The 25585-nt window shown below is 39.7% G+C and overlaps 1 protein-coding gene across 2 annotated transcripts in view; it reads left to right on the top strand.

The window, feature by feature from the left end:
* Positions 1-25585, top strand: part of LOC132819021 (P-selectin-like) — a 70282-nt gene that overhangs the window by 25519 nt on the left and 19178 nt on the right. For both annotated transcript variants that reach the window (XM_060830275.1, XM_060830274.1), the window contains exons 6-18: positions 203-388; positions 505-690; positions 2478-2663; positions 4376-4561; positions 7021-7206; positions 10454-10639; positions 14329-14514; positions 14793-14978; positions 17105-17290; positions 17427-17612; positions 19328-19513; positions 21641-21826; positions 21963-22148. In XM_060830275.1, the coding sequence (XP_060686258.1) occupies positions 203-388; positions 505-690; positions 2478-2663; positions 4376-4561; positions 7021-7206; positions 10454-10639; positions 14329-14514; positions 14793-14978; positions 17105-17290; positions 17427-17612; positions 19328-19513; positions 21641-21826; positions 21963-22148 (2418 nt within the window). The remainder of the gene's footprint in view (positions 1-202; positions 389-504; positions 691-2477; positions 2664-4375; positions 4562-7020; positions 7207-10453; positions 10640-14328; positions 14515-14792; positions 14979-17104; positions 17291-17426; positions 17613-19327; positions 19514-21640; positions 21827-21962; positions 22149-25585) is intronic.

The following is a 25585-nucleotide window of genomic DNA, read 5'->3' as shown; positions in this document are numbered from 1 at the left end:
CATTGTTGGGCAAAACAGAGACAACTTTAACTTATATCAAAGCAGCGTACAATAGAAAGCTTCAAAGTGTTCCTTTCCCCTGTCCTCACTAGAAACTGACAAGTTGCTACTTTAATGAGAACTCCTAGAATGATAGCAAATGTTAACATTTCATTGTTGCAATTTATGTACCACTATCATGATATTTGCGTCTAACTTTCAGTTAAGAAATGCAGATGGTTGGAGGTTCCGCGTAAAGATACTCTAAACTGCTCCCATCCACTTGACGATTTCAGTTACAACTCAACCTGCACCTTCAGCTGTAGGGAAGGGTATGTACTGAATGGATTAGACACACTCCAATGTCTATCTTCTGGTCAATGGTCAGGGCAGATCCCCAACTGCAAAGGTATGCCATTGTTTTATAAGATAGCCATTTTAATATTTCTAAGATTGGAATAGATTGTTACTTTGCCACTTTTCAAGTAAATAATTTCTCTACTATCCTTGTTTTTTGTTTTGCAGTCCAAGTATGTGAAACCTTGACAGCCCCTGACTATGGCAATATGAGTTGCATCCATCCCATTGCAGACTTTCATTACAACTCCACATGCAACTTCAGCTGTAGCAAAGGATTTGCATTAAGTGGACAGAGCCGGATCCAATGTAGAATTTCTGGAAAATGGACACCACAAAAGCCAACATGTGAAGGTACTGTTTCATCTATGTTTTGCATAGGTACGCATAGATATGTCTGGTTACTAAACCGAAATCAAATTGAAAGGCAATTAAAAATAATGCTGGTAATAGAAATCTGAAACAAAAAGAATCTAGAATGAATGGAAATACAAAATATGTACATTGGTATTTCAGTATACTTGTCTAGAGATCGGTTCTAGTCTTTATCCTTCCAACCAGCAGCACTTGGGCATCTCATCCAAGTAATAGTTCTTCATACTTTAGTTCAAGTATTGAGTACTGGCAAGGCACTGACTCCATGAGATTCTGGTTTTAGTTTCTCCTTTCCTATCTCCTTTCATGCTGTGTCCAAGCTCACCTTGCCGGTGAGATTTACCTCCTGCTTCATTAAGTCTCTACTCACTAAACTGCTGATTACCCATATTCTTCCCTTCCTGGCACATTGCAGTTCCCAGATCTCTTCAGGTACTGTTCTCTCTACTTCAAATCTGCTGCCCTCATCACTCTCATGCATAAATCAACCCTTGATACTTTGTTCTTCCATATTATCACTCCATCGCCAAACATTTTCTACTCCAAAGTCCTTGAACATAATGTCGTTTGCCACATCTCGAACTACATTCATTTAAAAAAATCATTGATTGGAACAAGCCTTGGCTGTTAAATCCATTGAGAGTTTTCCATCATTCAATTAGGTCATAGCTGATCATCCACCTCAAGCCACTTTCCTATAACATTGCCATATCTCTTGATGTCATGAATCTCTGGCAATCCAGATTTCTGTATTGAACCTGCTCAATGATTAAGGCTTGAATTTTAAAGATTCACCACTTTTTGATTGAAGAAATTTCTCTTCATCTCAGTTTTAAGTGGCCTGCTCTTTATCTTGAGATTATGTTCCCTAGTTTTACACTCACCCAGCTGGGGAAACATCCTACCTGTATTCACTCCGTCATGCCCTGTAAGAATTTATGGCTTCAGTTTTCAAAACTGTAAAGAGTACAGGCTCAATGTCCTCAATATAATGGTGAACCTCTGTTGTACTTCCTCTATGGCAAATATAACCTCCTCAGATAAGGATAGCGTAACTGTACACAGTACTTGATTAAGGTCTCACCAAGGCTCTGTAAAATTGCCACAAAATGTCTTTATTTCTGTGCTTAAAACCCCTTGCAATGAAGGCCAACATGAAATTGTTCTTTCTTAGTAATTGCTGGATCTCCATGATGGTCTTTAATGACTCATGACCAAGGATGCACAGGTCTCTTTTGACTTCAATGTTTCCCAACCTCCTACCATTTAAGAAATGGTCTGTTTGTCCCCTTTTCCTGTCCAACTCTGTTTGAAGCCACCATGCATCTTTGTAAGAATGTACAATTCCTGTTTAATTTTGTGTCATTTCAAAATTTGGAAATATTACAACTAGTCTGTGCATCTAGGTATTTTCTAATTGACCTATTCAGAGACATTATTGTGCACCTCTGGAGCAGGTGAGACTTGAACCTGGATCTTCTGTCCCAGAGTTAGGGACACTACCACTGCATCACAAGAGCCTATTAGTCTCCACATGTAATTATTTATGAAGAATGTGAATAGCTGTGGTATTAGTACTGATTCTTGCAGTACTCACTAGTTGTATCTTGCCATTTTGAGATTCGTCTGTTCATTCCTACTGTCTGCACTCTGTCTATCAATCAATTCTCAACCCATACTAGTATATTTTTCACAAAGTTATTCAATAAGAAATGTTTTTCTCACTTATGCAATGTATTATAATTCCTGATAACTTCTAATTTCAGCTGTGAAATGCAGTGAACTGAAAATACCTCAGAACCTCCTGATGAACTGTTCTGACCCCTTTAGACCTTTCAGTTACAGCTCAAGATGTGATTTTGGGTGCGCAACTGGATTAATCTTACAGGGATCAAATACCCTGCAGTGTGAAGCTTCTGGGCAATGGACAGCAGATATACCCACTTGCAAAGGTATAGTGGCTAGCTGCAAGGTCATCTTTAATAGAATGTCTTAATGTTGCATTGGCCTCTTCTGTCAATCTCGATGTGGTGTTGTCAGAAATTGAAGAAAAATTATCAAATGGAACCTATTGATAAATGAAAGTTTTTTAACATGTTTATTCTTCAAATTATGGGTAATAAGGTCTCTATATTTATTATTAGTGGCTATTTGTGAATCTGGCAGAAGAATCATTAGATTATGGATGGGAACGGTTGGGCCCTTGTTTTTGACTGGCGCAGACTCGATGGGCTGAAGAGCCTTTTTTCTGTGCTATGGAGCTCTCTAATTCTCTGACTCCAACATGATATTGTAGTAAGACTTGATATTAGGTTAGTTCCAACAATACAAGTCATGCCGTTATAGCGCGCGTTTCGTTAACGTGAATTCGCTATAACACGATTGACGAATTGGAGATACTCTTTCTAAAGCATGAACTTTTAAAGTGTGTATTTGTTATAATGTGATTCTGGCCCCATTAGTTTAAATGATGCTGCTATTATGTGATTTTCTTATAACATGGGATTGCACAGGAACAGAATTACCACGTTATAGCAGAACTGACTGTTCATCGATGAGAATGATTCACAAAGTACTGAGGAATTCAACCAACTTGTATGACAGCACCTGGTGTCTACATATGTACATTACAACCATAGGCACTTGTATGTTTGTGGGTTCAAGCTAAGCAATTCAGATGTACTGTAGTGCAGATCCTCAGTGTGTCATCCTGTCAAAGGGCAGAGCTTAGTAAAATAGAGATGGAAAGCTTTATACCATTAGGTCACATGCCACAATTTAGTAATATCATTTTGAGTCTGTCATTTAAATGTGCATTGCTGTGAGACTCAACACAACAGACATTTCTTAACCTCATCAGTTTATTCATTGTAATTTTCATATAACAATATCCCAAATTGTAACTGTACTAAATTGAGGTCTAAGGTGTGATTAGTGAGAACTGGCTGATACAGCAGCTGTAGAAGCACGTGTTCTCTTCATTGACAAACTTTAAAATAATAAGCTATGGCAATGGAGCAATGATTCAGTCAAAAACTAGCAAGTTTTGACAAGGTTTGTAGCTCAGGTTGAGGTTCTGGATGCAGTGAGCAAACCTACATCCAGTCAAAAATTCAAACATTCATCTTGACTTTTGGTTACAGCAGTTACATGATAGGCCAGTGCCTTGCTTAATGGATTTGTATGTTGTAGTAACTCTTTTGGCAAGGTTTCTCCCCACCTCTTATTGGGCTGCAATCCTATGATGATAACAACCTCCGGATATCTCATTCTCAATGTCAGCCAAAACTGATCCGCTCCCTTCCTGATCTTCTTCCGAGCAGCTATCACTGATTCAGGAACGAGGGTGGGGAATCTTGGCTGATGCTGTTCTCCTTCCTTGTCCAGGGATGCTAACACCAATTGAAATGTTTCAAACAATGCTGCAGCTGGAATCAGCTTAGCCAGCATCTAATAAGAACTCAAACAGCAATCCTTCAGGGTTACCCAGTACTACACCGCACATTGCATGTATCCACCAAGTCACAAGTTGAGCTCGCTTTTCGTGTCATCCACAAAATGAATTGAATTAAAGACAACTGTAGTTGGAGTATCTCCCAAAAATGTTTTGATGTACAATGGGTTTAACTTGTCAGTTTTACATTGGCATAATTTCATGTTTTAGCTGTTCCCTGTAGTTTACTGACGATTCCTAAACATGGTACTATGAACTGCAAAAGCCCCTTTGAAGACTTTAGTTACGGCTCTACATGTGTGTTCGACTGCACTGAGGGGTTTGTACTGCAGGGATCAAGCAATCTTTGGTGTCAAGCCTCGGGGCTATGGACAGCTCAGGTCCCCAGCTGTGAAGGTATCACAAAATCTGGAATCATTCTTTTCTGCTAACAATAGATGCTATTTTAAAACATGAAAATGACCTTTCTCTCTTGTAACTAATTATAGATCTTTTTTAATCAATCTGTTCAAACATGCTATAATACAACTTTGGCACTGGTGGGACTGGATGCTAAGGCTTCTGGTTCATAGATAGGAGCAGTACCACTGAACAGCAAGACCCCTTATGGATTTAGTCTATTGGAAGTTAATTGTATTGAGGTGGTAAATATTAACTGGGGACTCACCTGGGTTCATTCATAGAGGAACTGTTTGAAAATGTGTTGTCTCCATATTTGGAGAAAGTGAGGATGGCAGATGATGGGGAGTCAAAATTGAAAAGTATGGTACTGGAAAAGCACAGAGCAGGTAAGGCAACATCCAGGGAGCATGAGAGTTGATGTTTCAGACATAAGTCTTGTCTCCATATTGTTGGGTGTACAATTTAGTGAGTATGTATGTCTCAGCTGTAGTAATGAAGCCCTGTACTCCAGAATGACATGTCCTCCTGTCCAAGTTGATTTAATATGCCTGCAACACTGGCAACGGTATGCCAATGTGAAAAATCACTCAGATGTTGCCTGTTCACAAAGAAAACAAGAAAACACCAATCTGGCTAATTAGCGCCCTCTCAGTCCACCCATAAGCATGAGCAAAGTGATAAAAAATATCGTAGATAGTGCAGTCAAATGGCATTTATCAACAATGTGCACAGCTTGAGTTCAAGTAGGGACGTTCAGCTGTGGACAAAAGAGCTGAATTTTGGAGTGAGGTCAGAATCACTATCCCTGGCATTAAGGACTGAGGGTGGGATCTCTCTGCTTTCTGGAATCATACTTAGCATGGAGTAAGGTGGTGTGATTGTTGGAGGCCAATCATCTTAGCCCTGGACACCTCTGTAAGAGCTCCTCAACCTTATACAGATGCTTCATCCAAGACCGTCCCTCCAGCACAAAGTCAGAAGTGGGTCTGTTGGTTGATGATTGCACAGTGTTCAGCACCATTTACAATTCTTCAAATACTGAAGTAGTCCCAACTCACATGTAGCAAGATCTGCACAACACCCAGTATTGGGCTGTTAAAGTGGCAAGTGACATTTGCCCTTTGTAAGTGTCAGGCAATAATTATCCCAACCCACTCAGAATCTAACCATCTCCTGTGACATTTAATAGCAATATTATTGCTGAATTCCATGCCATCAACATCCTTGGGGTTAAAGCTGACAAGAAAATTCATGGAACGAGCCTTATAAATACTGGGACTCCAAGAACAGATCAGGAGCTGGTATTCCTGCAATGAATTACTCGCCTCCAGACTCCAAAATCTGTCCACAATCTACATGGCATATGTCAAGGAGTGTAGTAGAACACACTCCACTTGCCTGGATGAGTTCAGCTTCAACCCCTCTCATGATATTTCACATTATCTCAGACTAAGCAATCTGATTAACTGGAATCTTTTCTACAATTTTAAACATTCACCCGCTCCATGAGTGACACACAGTGAAAGCAGTGTCTACTCTATTTCAGTCGCACTTCAACACTGTTAACTCATACTTGACAGCATCTTCCAATCCTACAACTTCTCCTACCTGCAGATACTATCACCAAACATCCCACCCAACACCAACAGGTCACACATGATCCTGATTCGGAACTATATTTTCATCCTTTCACTGTTGCTGGATCAAAATTCTGGAACTGGTTCTCTGAAAACATTGTGGGTGTGCCTAGACCATGTGGACTGCAATGAATCAAGAAAGTAGCTCATCCCTTTCTTCTCAAAGACATTTAGGGATGGTGAATAAATGTCCATAGACACACTCACATCCCAAGAACAAATTCAAAACAAAGTCATTACCAAATTTGAATAAGGCCTAGCCACAATCCTTTGCAGCAGCAACGATTCTTATCTGGGTGTTGGCAATGCATTGAACAGCTATCACAGTTTAAGATATATTCTTTGAGCATTATTGACATCCAGCGCCTACTGATGCTCTAATGGATTCCAAGGTATAACTTCCTCTACCATTGTTTATTTAATGAGCTAGTGGCACTAAACCCTTATGCAATATAACTGATACCATGTGTTGTTGTTTCTTGAATAATAATTTTCCTTGGACAGTTAGTTCTTCTTGAAAATCAAAATAGGGATAGACTATTCCAGCCTTGCCAATGATACTCCACTCTTGCATTTTGACAGATTCTTGCACTACAACATCATTTATACCTAAACTGGAAGTGGTCAATTTCTTTCAGCTCGAAATAAAAATGCAGGTATTATTATCTTCTGAGAGGCATGCTCTGCCTAGTGTATCTGCTTGGACTATCTTTAGCCTTTCCTTAGAAGATAAGATGAGCTGTTTGAGGATAGAAAGGTAAATGTGGTAAGGTTAGATTTAAGTTCTTTGAATGACTATCAAAATCATTGTTTCAGCTGCAAACTGCACAAGTCTGAAGGATCCTGAGAGAGGGACCATGAACTGCTCCCATCCCTTTGGACTCTTCAGTTACAATGCTACATGTGACTTCAACTGTGAAGAGGGGTTTATAATAAATGGATCAGGCAGTGTTCAGTGTGGAGCTACTGGACAATGGACAACAGAGACACCCTCCTGTGAAGGTACTATGCAGTCTACGGTCTACTTTTGTTACAGAATTTTGAAATTGCACAAGGATACTGGTACAATATAATTACATTGCAATTTCAATAGCACTGGAACATACGCTGTTGTTTATAAAGTTAAAAACTGCACAACACCAACAGGTATATTTGGAAGCACTAGCTTTCCGAGCGTCGCTTCTTCATGAGGTGGTTGTTGATACTCCACACCACCTGATGAAAAAGCAGCACTCCAAAAGCTAGTGCTTCCAAATAAACCTGTTGGACTATTGTGTGTTTGTTAACTTTGTACACCCCAGTAAAACACCGGCACCTCCAAATGTTGTTTATAAGTTATGGTTTCTGATTAAATTGTCAGTCAGCAAACTGGCATTATCAGGTTGTCTTATCAGCCCTATCAGCCACTGGTTGTCAGGGCAGATGACCACAGCAGGAGTGGCACTGGTAATAGAGTGACTGACACACCATGTCTTTTGATGACTCCCATTTGTTTGCTGCCATATTCTAGAAGTTCAGACTGTTATCAGTGACAATCATGTTGAATAAAACAGGTAAAAGCATTTACTGTTGTTCAACTATTATAGATATAAGATGCACTGTTGCAGAAATGACACTCAATTCTTCAAGAAAAGGCAGGAAAATATTCTAAATTAATTTCAGCACATACAAATATGAAATTATATCTATTGACCTTACTTTCAGATATAGTTGTTTTATTTTTGTCATAATCCAGTTGTGCCTCAGTTATTGGAGATTACAGTCTTAGTGGGGAAATGAAAATTTCTCTAGTTGTCACATCATGAAATATTGCCAAGGCTTGTGGACTGGAATAGCATATAAACTACATTTCTGGACAGAGAAATATATCCATCCAGTTTGACTTTTATTATCCTGGTAGTTGCATGATACAACAATAGTGTTGTTCTTGACTAATTATGGCAACACATTTTGATCAATTAGAGTCTTGATATTCAATGTCATTGAACAAATTTCTAGTATCAACATCCTGGGGTTACCACTGATCAGAAACTGAACTGGACTAGCAATATAAACACTGTGACTACAAGAGCAGGTGAGAAGCTAAGAAAACTGTTGCAAGCTACTCAACTCCTTTCTTCCCAAAGACTGATCAAATGCACAAGTAAGAAGCATGTTGGAATGTTCCCCACTTACCTGGATGAGTGTAGCTGCAACAATACTCAAGAATCCTTACATTATCCAAGACAAAACAACACGCTTGACTGAGACCACATTGACAAACATTCACTTATTCGTCACCAATGCACAGTGGCAGCAGTATGTACCATTTATGAGATGTGGTGAAAATATTCACCAAAACTCCTTGGATATCACTTTCCAAACCCTGACCACTACCATCCCCTCCCAAATTTCACACCATCATGACTTGAAATACGTTGCTGGGTCAAAATCCTGGAACTCTCTCCCTAACAGCATTTCGGGTATACCAATACCAAATAGACTGCAGCAGTTCAACAGGCAGCTCACAACTCTTTTCTCAATAAATGCTGCTCCAGACAACAAAAACCACATTCTATGAATCAATAAAAATAAAACAGGCCCAGGAATAACATGAGAAAAACAGTGACTGGTGGAAAGCATTGAGACCCAGAGGTTCAAAGTTACCTGTTCCTTCTGAGCATGCTGTGGTTATTATGGTCTGGAGTTTGCTACACTAATAACGGTGACACCATTCACCATTAATACATGGCAAAACAGCTGGCATCAGTGCATGTGGAAATATGAAAGTCATTGTAAAGGTATCCTATGCCTACAGAGAATATGTCACTGTAATTTTCAGCAATGGAATCTAGACATAGATCACTGTGATAGTGTCAACATAGGTTCCGTATAAAACTAATTCCTTTGAAAAAAGTAGTTACAATTATAGATGTCTAAAAATATTTGTGTAAAGTGGTATTTTTCTGTTTTTCTCTTGAATATTTCTCCATTAATCTCATCTACATGTTGTAACCTTTATACGCGAATGTAATTTATGTATTTTACAAACTGTTTTTGCTTTGCGATCTGCATGTCCCAATTAGAATTCTTCAATTTGATAGGTTTAAAGAGCCTCTTTGCTGAGTTCAAATGGCACAGTTCCCCATTAGAGGGGTCAGATTCAAACAAACTTTACTTGGTTGGAAATTAAATCATTAAAGATTTGTTCACAATTATACACAAGGTGAATGATGCAAGTTGTTTCTTTGACATTCAAAACTAAATCTGCATCAATACTATCTCATATATCAAATTACTTGTAAAGTATCTCCCAAAGTATTATTTTCTGAAAGAAATATAACTTATTTATTTTGAAGTAATGATTACTACCTGCTTCCACTGTCACCCCAGGGCATCGTTTTCATAGATATACCATATCCTCACTAAGAAATAATGGGCCAGACTACAATTCTGTACTAGTGAATGAGTGAGTTTTGAATGAATTCAAATTTTGCTCGGTGTTTCCATAGATTCCACTTGTATTTACTCCCTTAAAGTGTACACCTTATTCTCTTACTTCTTTGTTCTGGATGAGGCGAACTGGCTGAATTATTGACATCCTTTAGAATGTTAAAAACAACAATCATATCAACTCTCAGTCTTTAACTTTCTGGTGACAACATGTTAAATCGACATTAGGTTTTCAAATTCGTTCATAGGATGAAGGTTTCATTGGCTATTGTCCATTCCAAATGGCCCAGCAGACGTAGTGTCAAAAAACAGGAAAATTAGAATGGGATATACAAGAAAGGCAGCTTGATGACAAATGAATGCTTTTATGGATTTTTGATTTTGGTGATACTTTAGAGGAAGCTGATCCTATTTACTTTACTGCTCACCCTAATATTCCTCGAATTTCCCATCTGTTTCCATTACGAATGACTAATGACATCATGGAAACCATAATCGAAAAATTTTAATCCAGTCTAAACAATTTGAACATCATGTTTTTGCATAGAACCATGACTATATTTATGCAGGAATATGCAGGTTCTAATGAATGTCCAGGAATCAAGGCATACAAGGAGTAGGCAGGAAGGTGGAATTGAAATCCAAGGTTAACCGTGATCGTATTAATTGGTATAATTTACTCCTGCTTGTATTACTTGTGTTCTTGTATAAAGATATTTAATGCACAAAATTATACTTTGCGACACTGTTTAGGAAAGGTTTAGATACTCATGCAAAAAGTGGATTTAAGTTTAAAAATTGTGAACTTTTATTTCAGTTTCAAAATGCAAGTTACTGACACAGCCTGAATATGGGGTGATGAACTGCTCCCATCCCATTGGGGAATTTAGCTACATCTCAACATGTGAGTTTTGGTGTTCTGAGGGATTCTTGTTATCTGGAACAAACTGGCTCGAATGTGATGCATCTGGACAATGGACAGCAAAGACTCCAACATGCAAAGGTAATATAGGCCACCTAACAATCACTGACATTGGGTTTTCTTCATATTCCCAAAGATGAAATTACACAGTGGATCATGTTTCTTTTTAAGTGGAAGGAAGATATGTAGAAAGATCTCCATTTCTCTGCCTGCTGGGTGCAATTTTCAGAGTAACATAGGAACCTCCTACACATGAGCTCAAATCTGGCTGTGACCATGCGTGTGGGCAGTTTGACAAGTAATCTGTCTGCTTTTCTCAGCAACTTCCATCCAGTACCCCAGCAGATGGTCATAATTTTAAATTGCAATGAATTGGCTGAAAATCCCAAGTTTTCCCTATAATCCTGTCCCTTTCCTACAATCTGTCCACTTTGTGCCTTTGATCTTGACAGGAAATTTGGGTTCGGTTTCTGTTGTCTCTCGGGTACAATTATGAAGCTTTGTAACATTGTTGAAGATAGTCATTTTAATGAAAAGTTAAACAAAGGCCCTGACAATCTAACTCAATTCAGATGAATCCAATGTATTCAGCAGGGAATGGGAAGTTCTAATTGTATGGTTTTTCCTGTGTAAAAGTTTCCAATTTGCCTACATAATGTAGTCACCATGCTTCAAATCTAACTTCTCTTATTTGCGACATCTGAGAGATGTGATATGGTTCTATAAACAGGAAATACATTACTTTCTATTTGTTTTATTTCCTCTCCTAAAGGCACTAACTGACACTTGCTGAAGCATGTATGCTGTCAGCACTGTAATGTAAATGGTCATTCTTAGTCTGTGAATGTAGATTATGATTCCAGGCTGTTTAAATTAGAGAATACTACATGATCTGCACCATGTCTTCATCTATTGAAAGTGCACATGTTTCCCTGCCAGGCCTGACCTTTAACTCTTCCTAGCCCAGTTCACTGCAACCAAACACAGCAAACTTCTACTACAATAGTTTAGATTTGTTAAAAGAGCACACTTGAGATCATTTCTGAAAGATCTTAATTTTATACTTTTAGTTTGTGCTGGAGCTATCACTTTTCCAACTAATGTTCTTTGAAGAATTCGCATGCAGATCTGAGAAATTACTAATGGGGCATATTGACCAGAGTTCAGAATTTTACAGATATGTTTTTTTTCTTGTTTATGTAATGTAAGCATTACTAGCAAGGCCAACATTTATTGCCCATCCATAACTGACCTTGAGAAAGTGTTTTTTGTCTACTGCTTTAAAGCACTGCAGCTGCAATTAGGAAGGGAGTTACAGGATTTTTACCCAGCAACGATGAATTAAAAAAGGCAATATATTTCCGAATCAGGAAGATGTGTGACTTACACATGTATAAATGTATGAATATAGACCTAGGAAATAGAGTAAGCCATTCAGCAACTCAAGCTTGCTTTGCCATTTGTTAAAATCATCGCTGAATTGATTGCGGCCCATACATCATTTTACTGTCTACTTAGCTATTCCTTGATTCCCTTATTAGTCAATTAATTATCTATCTCTGCCTTAATATTATTCAATGATTCTGTCTCCATTGGTCTCTGAGAAAGAGAGTTCCACAGATTCATGACCCTCTGAGTGAAATAAAAAACTTCTCATCTCCATCTCAAGTGAGAAACCCCTTATTTTAAATTTAGTCTTGTGTTTTGGTCTCTTCCATGAGGGAAGAATCCTTTCAACATTTACCCTCTCACAATCCTTCAAGAACTTATATGTTTCAATATATTTGGCATCACATCTGCTAACATCCAATCCCCCCACTGCCAATGCGCAGTGGCGACATTGTGTAACATCTAAAAGATGCATTGCTGAAATTTTACCAAGGTTCCTCATGCAGCTCCCTCCAAACACGTGTCTACTTCCATCTAAAAGGACATAGGAAAACTACCTCCTTCAAATTCCCTTCCAAGCCATTCGGCATCCTGACTTGGAAATATATTGCTATTCCTTCGCTGTCACAGGGTCAAAATCCTGGAATTCCCTTCCTAATGGCATTGTGGGTCTAGCTACAACCAATGGACTGCAGCGATTCAAGGAGGCAGCTCTCCAGCAACTTCTCAAGGGCAGCTAGGAATGGGTAATAAATGGATATCATTCAGCCAGATACTCACATCTGGTGAATGAAAAAAATAAAAGCCTGGGGTGGATCTTGCAGATGGTGGTATTTCTATTCACCTTCTGCCTTGTTCTTTTAGGTGGTGGAGGTTGCAGATTTAGAGATGCTGTTGAACTTAACTTGAAAATTTTCTGTAGTGCATCTTGTAAATGGTTTACACTGATGCTAAAGTTCCACTGTGTTGGAGAGGATGAATGTTTACTATGGAGTACCTGTCCAGCAGGCTGATTTGTCCTGAATCAAATGGAGTGTTGTTGCTGTATATTAACCAGGCAAGCAAGCAGTATCCCATCAAACTCCTGATTTGTGCCTTAGGATTTGAGAGGCAATTTACTCACTGAAGAATTTTCAGTCTCTGGCCCAAGGCCACAATATTTGTGGTTGGTCCAATTAAATTAAATTAAAGGTCCTGATGAAGGGCTTTTGCCTGAAACATCGATTTGTCTCCTCATTGGATGCTGCTTGACCTGCTGTGCTTTTCCAGTACCACACTCTTGGCTCTAATCTCCAGCATTTGCAATCCTCACTTTTGCCCAATTAAATTCCTTGTCAATCTTGGTGGGGAATTCAGCGGTGGTAATACTAACGAATGTCAAAGAGAGGTGGTTAGATTCTTGCAATGGCAATTGTCTGGCACTTACCTGGTGTGAAATTTGCTATGTATTTGCGTGACGTTATGCAGGCTGCATGCAGCCATGCACTGCTTCATTCCCTGAGGTATTGAACATTGTGCAAACATCAGCAAACATCCTCACCTTATGATGGAGGGAAGGTCCATTGATGAACAGCTGAAGACAATTGGGTCCAGGATGCAATCCTGAGAAAGTCCTGCAGCATTGCCGTGGAACCGGGCTGATTAACCTTTAAAAATCACAGCCACCTTTTCACATGCTAGGTATGACTCCAGCCAGTGGATAATTTTCGTACCAATTCCCCTTGACTTCAGTAATACCCAGACTCCCTAATACAACACTCAGGCAAAGGCGAAGGCAGCCACTTTTAACTCACCGCCTGAATTACGCTATTTTATTCATAGTTGGACCATGGCTGTAATGAGATCTTGAGTTGTGTTGTCCTGATAGAACTCACGCCTTTATCAAATGGAGGATCAGGCTTGGTGTCTGAATAACCTCTTCCTGCTCCAAACTGATCTGTTTGTAAATCTCAGGAAGAACGGATCAAGTTGAAGCATTCACCTAGACATTATGGCTGCAGCTATATGCACATGGCGAAGTCTTCTCTTTTGCACTGTGAGCTTGTCCCTCCTATCACTGAGGGAATATTTGTGGAACCTTGTTGTCTCAGGATGTCAGTTGTTTGTCATTCACCTTCAGGAGTGGCTGGATGTAACGGAACTGAGAGCCTTGATCTGATTCATTCTTAATGGATCACTATTACTGCTGATTATCAAATAAATAGTTCTGTACAGTATCTTCAGCAGGTTGACACTTCATTTTTAGATGTAACCACTGCTTCTCCAGGCATGATTTCCTCCACCTCTCAACATTTCAGTATACTGTCGAACCAAGTTCACTTCCCACCATTGGCTGGGAAGTCTGTTTAGGTAGCACGTTAACTATGTCATTCATATTCCAGCCATGAAGTGCGATGTGCTGAAGAGTCCAGACAGAGGAATATATAACTGCTCCCATCCAATTGGAGACTTCAGTTACCGATCATCGTGTGACTTCTCCTGCACTGAAGGGTTTACATTGATAGGATCAGAGAGAATGGAGTGTGGAGCTTCTGGACAATGGACAGCACAGATTCCCATGTGTAAAGGTATTGCCTGCACCAAATTAATAGACAATGCACTTTATGTTTTGTAAAAACATGGTTCAATATCTACAGTAGTTTACACATTAAAGCTATGCTCCACTTTACAAATGAACTTTTCAATACAAATTTCTGTTGCAGCTGATTATTTTAGAGTAAATTTAAACTGAAGCAAAGCCATCAATAAAGCTGACTACACATCTGTACGATTTTAATGTTGAGAAAACATTTAGTTTATCCCATTTTTCAAAACTCTAAATGTAAATGCTAATTTTGTATTTCAGTTGTAACCTGTCAGACACTGACTCAGCCTGAACAAGGGACAATGAGCTGCTATCATCCCTTTGGAAATTTCAGTTACAACTCAGTCTGTGACTTTAACTGCATGGAAGGTTATGTACTACAATGGTCCGACAAGCTTCAGTGTCAAGCCAATGGACTGTGGACAAAGGAGATTCCAACCTGTAAAGGTATTGAAGACTTTATGTTTATCATCAATTTAAAATTATTTGTTTCATTAAGACTTGGAGGTGCTGGTGTTTGATTGGGGTGCACAAAGTTAAAATCACCAGATTATAGTCCAACTGCTCCTCCATCAGGTGGTTGTGGAGGTTAGGTACTCATGTTACTTGGCCAACATGGTCGGTCTCATACGTTGCAGGCAAGGATGCCCTGAGGCATGGTACATTGGCAAGACCAAGTTGACGTTATGACAACCGATGAATGGACGCTGAACAACAATCACCAGGCAGGGGTATTCCCTCCTGGTCGGGAACACTTCAGCAGTCTGGGCCTTGGGCCTGTGGGCGACCATCCTCCAAGGTGGACTTTGGGACAAGCAACAATGCAGAGTGGCTGAGCAGAGGTTGATAACCAAGTTTGGTATCCATGGAATGGCCTCAGCTGGGGCCTTAGGTTCATGTCATACTACAGGTGACCCCACTGCATAATACACACACTCTTTCACTCATTCATCACACACACTCACACAAGCACACACGCAGACCCTCCTTTATACACAAGCTCTCTCTCATATGCACATACATACATGCCCCACATTCACACCAACACATGCTCCCTCTCACACATACCCATCACACTCACATATACACTTAACCAAGCTTACACTCACACTCTCACATGCAGTCACACCCACACGCACACTCAATCTGTCACTCCTACATGTGCACACATATAAACTTATGGGGTAAATTTCTTTTTGCAGAATTGCGTTTTATTTTGCTCAAAAACTAGATGAATCCATGTAAAACTTTGCAAAACCATACAGAGGGTTTGTCAGTCTGACATAGCATTGGGACACAGACAGACTTCACACCTACTGTTTAAAAACTTGAGCTATCTTGAGAATGTAATTGAAAGGAAGTTCTGGAATTTACATATTAATGAACAGAAACCAGCATATCCCACTACAAAAGATGAAAGGTTTATCTAAGATTATTTACTGTATCACATCTTCATGACATTGCACTCCTTTGGCTATAGATTTTGGGAGCATGATCTTAGCCTCCACAACCACATGACGAAGGAGCAGCACTCTGAAAGCTAGTGCTTCCAATTAAACCTGTTTAACTGTAACCTGGTATTGTGTGATTTTTTTAACATTGTTTTATTAAGCATGGAGAAAATGAGGACTGCAGATGCTGGAGATAACAGCCGAAAAATGTGTTGCTGGAAAAGCGCAGCAGGTCAGGCAGCATCCAATGAGCAGGAGAATCGACGTTTTGGGCATAAGCCTGAAGAAGGGCTTATGCCCGAAATGTCAATTCTCCTGCTTTATTAAGCATGTGCAAACATATATATTAGGGGCAATCATCAACCAATTGTCATTCCAGCCTGCACTGCCATTCTATAAAATGTCCAATAAATTAGTCAGATATGATTTCCCTTTCATATTGTAGACTTTACCTGATGTGCTTAAACTTAGTTAAAGTCCCCTACTATAATGTATACAATAACAGGTTCTAACATTTTCCTCATATAAATTTTTCATTAACTACCTATACTTTCCTGCTTTTTGTCTTCCTCCCTCTTTTGAATAAAGCAGCTACATTCGCTATTTTCCATCCTATAGTAATCTTCCCTGAATCTGGGGAATTTTGGAAAATTAAAATCAATGCATCAACTGTCTCACTAGCCACTTCTTTTAAGACTCCAGGATGAAGTTGATCACGATCCAAGGAGTTGTCAGCCACAGCTTCGACAACTTGCTCAGTCCCACTTCCTAGTATTTGCAGTTTTCTGGAGTCCCTCCCTTCCTTCCATTTACTGTTTATAGATATTTGTGGGATACGATTTACAACCTTTATGGTGAAGAGGAATGCTAATACCTATTCAATTCACCGGCCATCCCTTTAATTTCCATGATTAGTTCCCCATCCTGGCCATGTTGCAGTGTTTCCAGCTCAGTACAGACTGGAGGAACAGCACCTCATCACTGAGGCACTTTACAGCCATTAGGACTCTACACTGAGTTCAATAACTTCAGAGCGTGAACACAATCCTCGGTTTTTATCCATGTGTGCTTCATCTTTTAGAGGCCTGCTGCATTTAAATTTGTAAATCATTTCAATTTCAGCTATAAACTGTCAGACACTGTCTCCTCCTGAACAAGGGAAAATAAACTGTTCTCATCCCATTGAAGAATTCAGTTACAAGTCAACATGTGATTTTAACTGTGATGAAGGATTTGTGCTGAATGGTCTAGACAAGCTCCAGTGTCAGGCCAGTGGACAATGGACAGCAGATACTCCTTTATGTCAAGGTACTGGAGAAACTGATATGCAAAACTGAAAAAGCTCATATTACATCTGTATTATTTTAATGTTGAAAAAATAATATACTGGTGGTATATCCCATCTCTCATTATTCTAATTATAAATTCTCATCCTGTATTTCAGCTGTAACCTGTCAGACACTGACACTGCCCGAACGAGGAACAATGAGATGCTCTCATCCCATCAGAGACTTTAGTTACAATTCAACATGTGATTTTAACTGTGATGAAGGGTTTATACTGAACAGCTCAGGCAGACTTCAGTGTCAAGCCAGTGGACAGTGGACAGCACACACTCCCACCTGCAAAGGTACTGATGAACATTAGATGACGCATCAAATATTAAAATGATGTACCAAAGATGCAACAACCCCAGTTGCCTGCACTTCTGTAAAATACCGAGTACTTCCAAACCAGTTCAGACTTCAAAATTTTTAAACATCTATCATTGATAATGTAATCTTGTATTTTAGCTATAATCTGTCAGACACTGATGACAACCTGAAAGCAGAGCTATCAACGGCTTCAATCCCACTGGAGATCTTCATTACAACTGAATCTAATACTAACAGCTATGTAGATTTAATTTTTAGGGAAGTGGGTGGACTTCAGTGTGTAATAATAAACTTGCTCCATTCATAATGTTGTCACTCATCAAATGAATATTCTTTTCTAAGTTTGGCTTTAAATTTTTCAGTAAAAGCTGGCTTTGCCTTTCCAGCTCTTAGGTTGTTAGGTTTGTTGGGAATCAATTGTCTCAGTCGCAGTGCATCACTTCAGGAGTTACTATGGCTATTGCGATCAGCCCAAGCATCTTCAGTTGTTTTATTAATGACCTTTCCCCCCCACTCCCATACCACTGAGATTGGATGTGAGGATGTTCACTGAGAATTGCAGTGCGCAGATCCATTCAACAACCACCACAATTGTAATGGTGTAGCATAACACCTGAGAGTTTACAGAAGAATTGTAAAGTAAAATTTTGACAGTAAGCCACACAAGGTGATATTAGTGCAGATGAGTAAATGCTCGATCAAAAAAATACATTTTAATGAGCATCTTAAAGGAAGAAAGAGAAGCAAAAAACTTTAGGGAGAAACTTCTAGAGTTCAGGGCCTAATGCAATTGATATTGTGGCCACCAATATTTGAGCAATTAAGAGGATAGAATTGGAGAAATATAGATATCCCAGAATCCCTACAGTCTGGAAATAGGCCATTCGGCCTCACAAGTGCACACCGACCCTCCAAAGAATATCCCACCTGGCCCTGTAACCCTGGGCTAACCCACACATCCCTGGACACTACAAGCAATTGGAGACTTCAGTTACCGATCATCGTGTGACTTCTCCTGTGGGCGGCACGGTGGCACAGTGGTTAGCACTGCTGCCTCACAGCGCCTGAAGACCCGGGTTCAATTCCCGACTCAGGCGACTGACTGTGTGGAGTTTGCACGTTCTCCCCGTGTCTGCGTGGGTTTCCTCCGGGTGCTCCGGTTTCCTCCCACAGTCCAAAGATGTGCGGGTCAGGTGAATTGGCCATGCTAAATTGCCCATAGTATTAGGTAAGGGGTAATGTAGGGGTATGGGTGGGTTTCGCTTCGGCGGGTCGGTGTGGACTTGTTGGGCCGAAGGGCCTGTTTCCACACTGTAAGTCTAATCTAATCTGAAGGGTTTACATTGATAGGATCAGAGAGAATGGAGTGTGGAGCTTCTGGACAATGGACAGCACAGATTCCCATGTGTAAAGGTATTGCCTGCACCAAATTAATAGACAATGCACTTTATGTTTTGTAAAAACATGGTTCAATATCTACAGTAGTTTACACATTAAAGCTATGCTCCACTTTACAAATGAACTTTTCAATACAAATTTTGTTGTAGCTGATTATTTTAGAGTAAATTTAAACTGAAGCAAAGCCGTCAATAAAGCTGACTACACATCTGTACGATTTTAATGTTGAGAAAACATTTAGTTTATCCCATTTTTCAAAACTCTAAATGTAAATGCTAATTTTGTATTTCAGTTGTAACCTGTCAGACACTGACTCAGCCTGAACAAGGGACAATGAGCTGCTATCATCCCTTTGGAAATTTCAGTTACAACTCAGTCTGTGACTTTAACTGCATGGAAGGTTATGTACTACAATGGTCCGACAAGCTTCAGTGTCAAGCCAATGGACTGTGGACAAAGGAGATTCCAACCTGTAAAGGTATTGAAGAACTTTATGTTTATCATCAATTTAAAATTATTTGTTTCATTAAGACTTGGAGGTGCTGGTGTTTGATTGGGGTGCACAAAGTTAAAATCACCAGATTATAGTCCAACTGCTCCTCCATCAGGTGGTTGTGGAGGTTAGGTACTCATGTTACTTGGCCAACATGGTCGATCTCATACGTTGCAGGCAAGGATGCCCTGAGGCATGGTACATTGGCAAGACCAAGTTGACGTTATGACAACCGATGAATGGACGCTGAACAACAATCACCAGGCAGGGGTATTCCCTCCTGGTCGGGAACACTTCAGCAGTCTGGGCCTTGGGCCTGTGGGCGACCATCCTCCAAGGTGGACTTTGGGACAAGCAACAATGCAGAGTGGCTGAGCAGAGGTTGATAGCCAAGTTTGGTACCCATGGAATGGCCTCAGCTGGGGCCTTGGGTTCATGTCATACTACAGGTGACCCCACTGCATAATACACACACTCTTTCACTCATTCATCACACACACTCACACAAGCACACACGCAGACCCTCCTTTATACACAAGCTCTCTCTCATATGCACATACATACATACCCCACATTCACACCAACACATGCTCCCTCTCACACATACCCATCACACTCACATATACACTTAACCAAGCTTACACTCACACTCTCACATGCAATCACACCCACACGCACACTCAATCTGTCACTCCTACATGTGCACACATATAAACTTATGGGGTAAATTTCTTTTTGCAGAATTGCGTTTTATTTTGCTCAAAAACTAGATGAATCCATGTAAAACTTTGCAAAACCATACAGAGGGTTTGTCAGTCTGACATAGCATTGGGACACAGACAGACTTCACACCTACTGTTTAAAAACTTGAGCTATCTTGAGAATGTAATTGAAAGGAAGTTCTGGAATTTACATATTAATGAACAGAAACCAGCATATCCCACTACAAAAGATGAAAGGTTTATCTAAGATTATTTACTGTATCACATCTTCATGACATTGCACTCCTTTGGCTATAGATTTTGGGAGCATGATCTTAGCCTCCACAACCACATGACGAAGGAGCAGCACTCTGAAAGCTAGTGCTTCCAATTAAACCTGTTTAACTGTAACCTGGTATTGTGTGATTTTTTAACATTGTTTTATTAAGCATGGAGAAAATGAGGACTGCAGATGCTGGAGATAACAGCCGAAAAATGTGTTGTTGGAAAAGCACAGCAGGTCAGGCAGCATCCAATGAGCAGGAGAATCGACGTTTTGGGCATAAGCCTGAAGAAGGGCTTATGCCCGAAACGTCGATTCTCCTGCTTTATTAAGCATGTGCAAACATATATATTAGGGGCAATCATCAACCAATTGTCATTCCAGCCTGCACTGCCATTCTATAAAATGTCCAATAAATTAGTCAGATATGATTTCCCTTTCATATTGTAGACTTTACCTGATGTGCTTAAACTCAGTTAAAGTCCCCTACTATAAAGTATACAATAACAGGTTCTAACATTTTCCTCATATAAATTTTTCATTAACTGACCTATACTTTCCTGCTTTTTGTCTTCCTCCCTCTTTTGAATAAAGCAGCTACATTCGCTATTTTCCATCCTATAGTAATCTTCCCTGAATCTGGGGAATTTTGGAAAATTAAAATCAATGCATCAACTGTCTCACTAGCCACTTCTTTTAAGACTCCAGGATGAAGTTGATCACGATCCAAGGAGGTGTCAGCCACAGCTTCGACAACTTGCTCAGTCCCACTTCCTAGTATTTGCAGTTTTCTGGAGTCCCTCCCTTCCTTCCATTTACTGTTTATAGATATTTGTGGGATACGATTTACAACCTTTATGGTGAAGAGGAATGCTAATACCTATTCAATTCACCGGCCATCCCTTTAATTTCCATGATTAGTTCCCCATCCTGGCCATGTTGCAGTGTTTCCAGCTCAGTACAGACTGGAGGAACAGCACCTCATCACTGAGGCACTTTACAGCCATTAGGACTCTACACTGAGTTCAATAACTTCAGAGCGTGAACACAATCCTCGGTTTTTATCCATGTGTGCTTCATCTTTTAGAGGCCTGCTGCATTTAAATTTGTAAATCATTTCAATTTCAGCTATAAACTGTCAGACACTGTCTCCTCCTGAACAAGGGAAAATAAACTGTTCTCATCCCATTGAAGAATTCAGTTACAAGTCAACATGTGATTTTAACTGTGATGAAGGATTTGTGCTGAATGGTCTAGACAAGCTCCAGTGTCAGGCCAGTGGACAATGGACAGCAGATACTCCTTTATGTCAAGGTACTGGAGAAACTGATACGCAAAACTGAAAAAGCTCATATTACATCTGTATTATTTTAATGTTGAAAAAATAATATACTGGTGGTATATCCCATCTCTCATTATTCTAATTATAAATTCTCATCCTGTATTTCAGCTGTAACCTGTCAGACACTGACACTGCCCGAACGAGGAACAATGAGATGCTCTCATCCCATCAGAGACTTTAGTTACAATTCAACATGTGATTTTAACTGTGATGAAGGGTTTATACTGAACAGCTCAGGCAGACTTCAGTGTCAAGCCAGTGGACAGTGGACAGCACACACTCCCACCTGCAAAGGTACTGATGAACATTAGATGACGCATCAAATATTAAAATGATGTACCAAAGATGCAACAACCCCAGTTGCCTGCACTTCTGTAAAATACCGAGTACTTCAAAACCAGTTCAGACTTCAAAATTTTTAAACATCTATCATTGATAATGTAATCTTGTATTTTAGCTATAATCTGTCAGACACTGATGACAACCTGAAAGCAGAGCTATCAACGGCTTCAATCCCACTGGAGATCTTCATTACAACTGAATCTAATACTAACAGCTATGTAAATTTAATTTTTAGGGAAGTGGGTGGACTTCAGTGTGTAATAATAAACTTGCTCCATTCATAATGTTGTCACTCATCAAATGAATATTCTTTTCTAAGTTTGGCTTTAAATTTTTCAGTAAAAGCTGGCTTTGCCTTTCCAGCTCTTAGGTTGTTAGGTTTGTTGGGAATCAATTGTCTCAGTCGCAGTGCATCACTTCAGGAGTTACTATGGCTATTGCGATCAGCCCAAGCATCTTCAGTTGTTTTATTAATGACCTTTCCCCCCCACTCCCATACCACTGAGATTGGATGTGAGGATGTTCACTGAGAATTGCAGTGCGCAGATCCATTCAACAACCACCACAATTGTAATGGTGTAGCATAACACCTGAGAGTTTACAGAAGAATTGTAAAGTAAAATTTTGACAGTAAGCCACACAAGGTGATATTAGTGCAGATGAGCAAATGCTCGATCAAAAAAATACATTTTAATGAGCATCTTAAAGGAAGAAAGAGAAGCAAAAAACTTTAGGGAGAAACTTCTAGAGTTCAGGGCCTAATGCAATTGATATTGTGGCCACCAATATTTGAGCAATTAAGAGGATAGAATTGGAGAAATATAGATATCCCAGAATCCCTACAGTCTGGAAATAGGCCATTCGGCCTAACAAGTGCACACCGACCCTCCAAAGAATATCCCACCTAGCCCTGTATCCCTGGGCTAACCCACACATCCCTGGACACTACAAGCAATTTAGCATGTCCAACAATCTAACTTGCATATCTTTGGACTGTGGGAAGAAACCGGAGCACCAGGAGGAAACCCACACAGAGACAGAGAGAATGTGCAAACTCCACACAGACAGTCACTGAAGGCTGGAATGGAACCTGGGTTCCTGGCACTGTGAGCCACGGTGCCACCCCAAGGGATGTCTGAGTTTGAAGAAGATTAATTTACAACTGCTTAGAGAACAAAGTACTGCCTGCTCAGTAGCAGCATGATTTGGATAGTATTCAACTTTGTAAAGTGGCATGTATCATTCATGCCAGACAATTACAATCTCTAAAAAGAACGAGTCTAAACATTCCCATCTGGACAATCAAAGGTTTTGAATCCCACATCATTAATGTCATGGGACTACAATTGAGCAGATGTCAGGGGTAAGATGGAATGCACCCCAATTGCCTGAAAGAGTGCAGCTCCACCATACTCAGGAAGTTTTACAACATTCAAGACAAAGTAACCTTTGTACTCTATTCACCACCTTAAACGTTGCAACCTGCACTCATAACCTGTGTCAGTAAAAATTGGGGGCACAGGGAAGTTTCTTTGTATTCATTTAAGGTGTGTACATTACACGCTAGGCCAGTATTTATTGTCCATCTGCAATTGTCCTTGTAATATGGTGGTTGGCTGCCTTCCTAAACTGCTCCAGTCCTTGTATGTTCCATGTCCACAAGGAGGGAGTTCCAGGATTTCCCACTGACACTGAAAATAGGTGGTATACTTCCAAGTCAGGATGGAGTGTGGCTTGAAGGGGAAACTTGCAGGCAGTAGGATCCCTATGCATCTGCTCTCCTTGTCCTCTTGCATGGTTGAGGGTTTGGAATGTGCTGTCAGAGGAGGTTTGGTGAGTTGCTGCAGCAACTCTTATAGATAATATCCACAAAGCTGCCACTGAGCATTGGTGATGTAGGGAGTGAATATTGGAAAGGTGGGTGTCCAGCCTGTTGAATGTGAGCACAAATCTTGGAAATAGGTGCCACCTTTCATTTTTAAATAGCTCTGCGGTAATTCTGACACCATAAAATCCTCAGTCTCTATGACTTTTATTCAGTTAGCCTATTTTCTTCAATTGAGAGTAGGCTATTGGATGTGCCTGTCTGGGTATTACAGAAAAATACTAATTCTGGGTGAAAGAAGGGAAGGAGGCAGAAAAGACAGGAAAGGCATGAAAATTATGTGGTGATGAGGGAATCATTAGGTTAACTGTGTTCTGTCTGCTTGTAGTTACTGATATAATGTAGTTATAACACTAAAGAAACTAGCAAACTGCTATTACTTTGTGTTACAGAGAGTGCGCCATGCCATATTAGCAAGGGTTAACTGACCATTTATCGCACCAAGGTGTAGGCAATTTAACTTCCTCCACATGGCTGCAACATTCATTCACTCAGTGACTTAACCTAAAGTATGTTATTACGATGTGAAGAGTTCGGAACACTCTATGGGTGTGAAAGGCACTATATTAATGTAGTCATGACTTGGAGATGCCGGTGTTGGACTGGGGTGTACAAAGTTAAAAATCACACAACACCAGGTTATAATCCAACAGGTTTAGTTGGAAGCTAGTGCTTACAAATAAACTTAAAGTATAACCTGGTGTTATGTGATTTTTAACTTTATATTAATGTAAACTTTTTCCGCCTTTCTCTTTAAGTTGTCTATGAGATCAATCCACAATCTGACCTGACAGAATAGTTGTGGAAGGTGACTGTTAAGACCATGTTAAGAAAGAAAACTGCTGAATATAAAATGCAAAATTGCAAGCACAATATTTATTTTTAACTCCTGTTATCTCATAATGTTTTTCTCATGACAATTGTCTTCAGTCAGGGTTATAGTTATTTTTGAGAAGACACAAAGATGATCAAGCTGATTTAGGGTATCAGGAATTTAAGTTTACAAGAAAACCTGAATAAATAAGGCATATTTTCTTTAGAAAGTGAAGATTAAATCTTGCTTAATTGAAACATTCAAAATTATAGACAGACTTCACAAAGGTGGCCACAAAAATGAAAGGAGGCAGTAATTGAAAATTCAGGATGAACTTTTTCATCCAAAGAATGGGAGTCATAGAGTAAACCACAACAGAGGAGCACAGGGGTGAATAATGTTAATGGGTTCAAGTGAACATTCAATGTATCTTGGAAGAAAGAAATAACTGAATGATAGGTGAAACTGTAAGCAAGTTGGATGGGTATCAAAGACGCTTCTTGAGTTTAATGGATTTATTCTTTTCCAGAAACATTTGCATTGAATCAGAGATGCCATTACTTCAAAAATACATTTTTTTTCAGTCCTTCTTTAATGAACTGAATTATATGATCAGTTTGACCGTTGGATTTTGCATGTTAGCTCTGCAAGATTCTGTCAGAATTCTTCCCTGTTGATAGCTGACATTTT

Source organism: Hemiscyllium ocellatum, chromosome 9 (assembly GCF_020745735.1).
Source record: "Hemiscyllium ocellatum isolate sHemOce1 chromosome 9, sHemOce1.pat.X.cur, whole genome shotgun sequence".
Taxonomy (NCBI): Eukaryota; Metazoa; Chordata; class Chondrichthyes; order Orectolobiformes; family Hemiscylliidae; genus Hemiscyllium; species Hemiscyllium ocellatum.
This window is presented reverse-complemented; position numbering and strand designations above follow the sequence as displayed.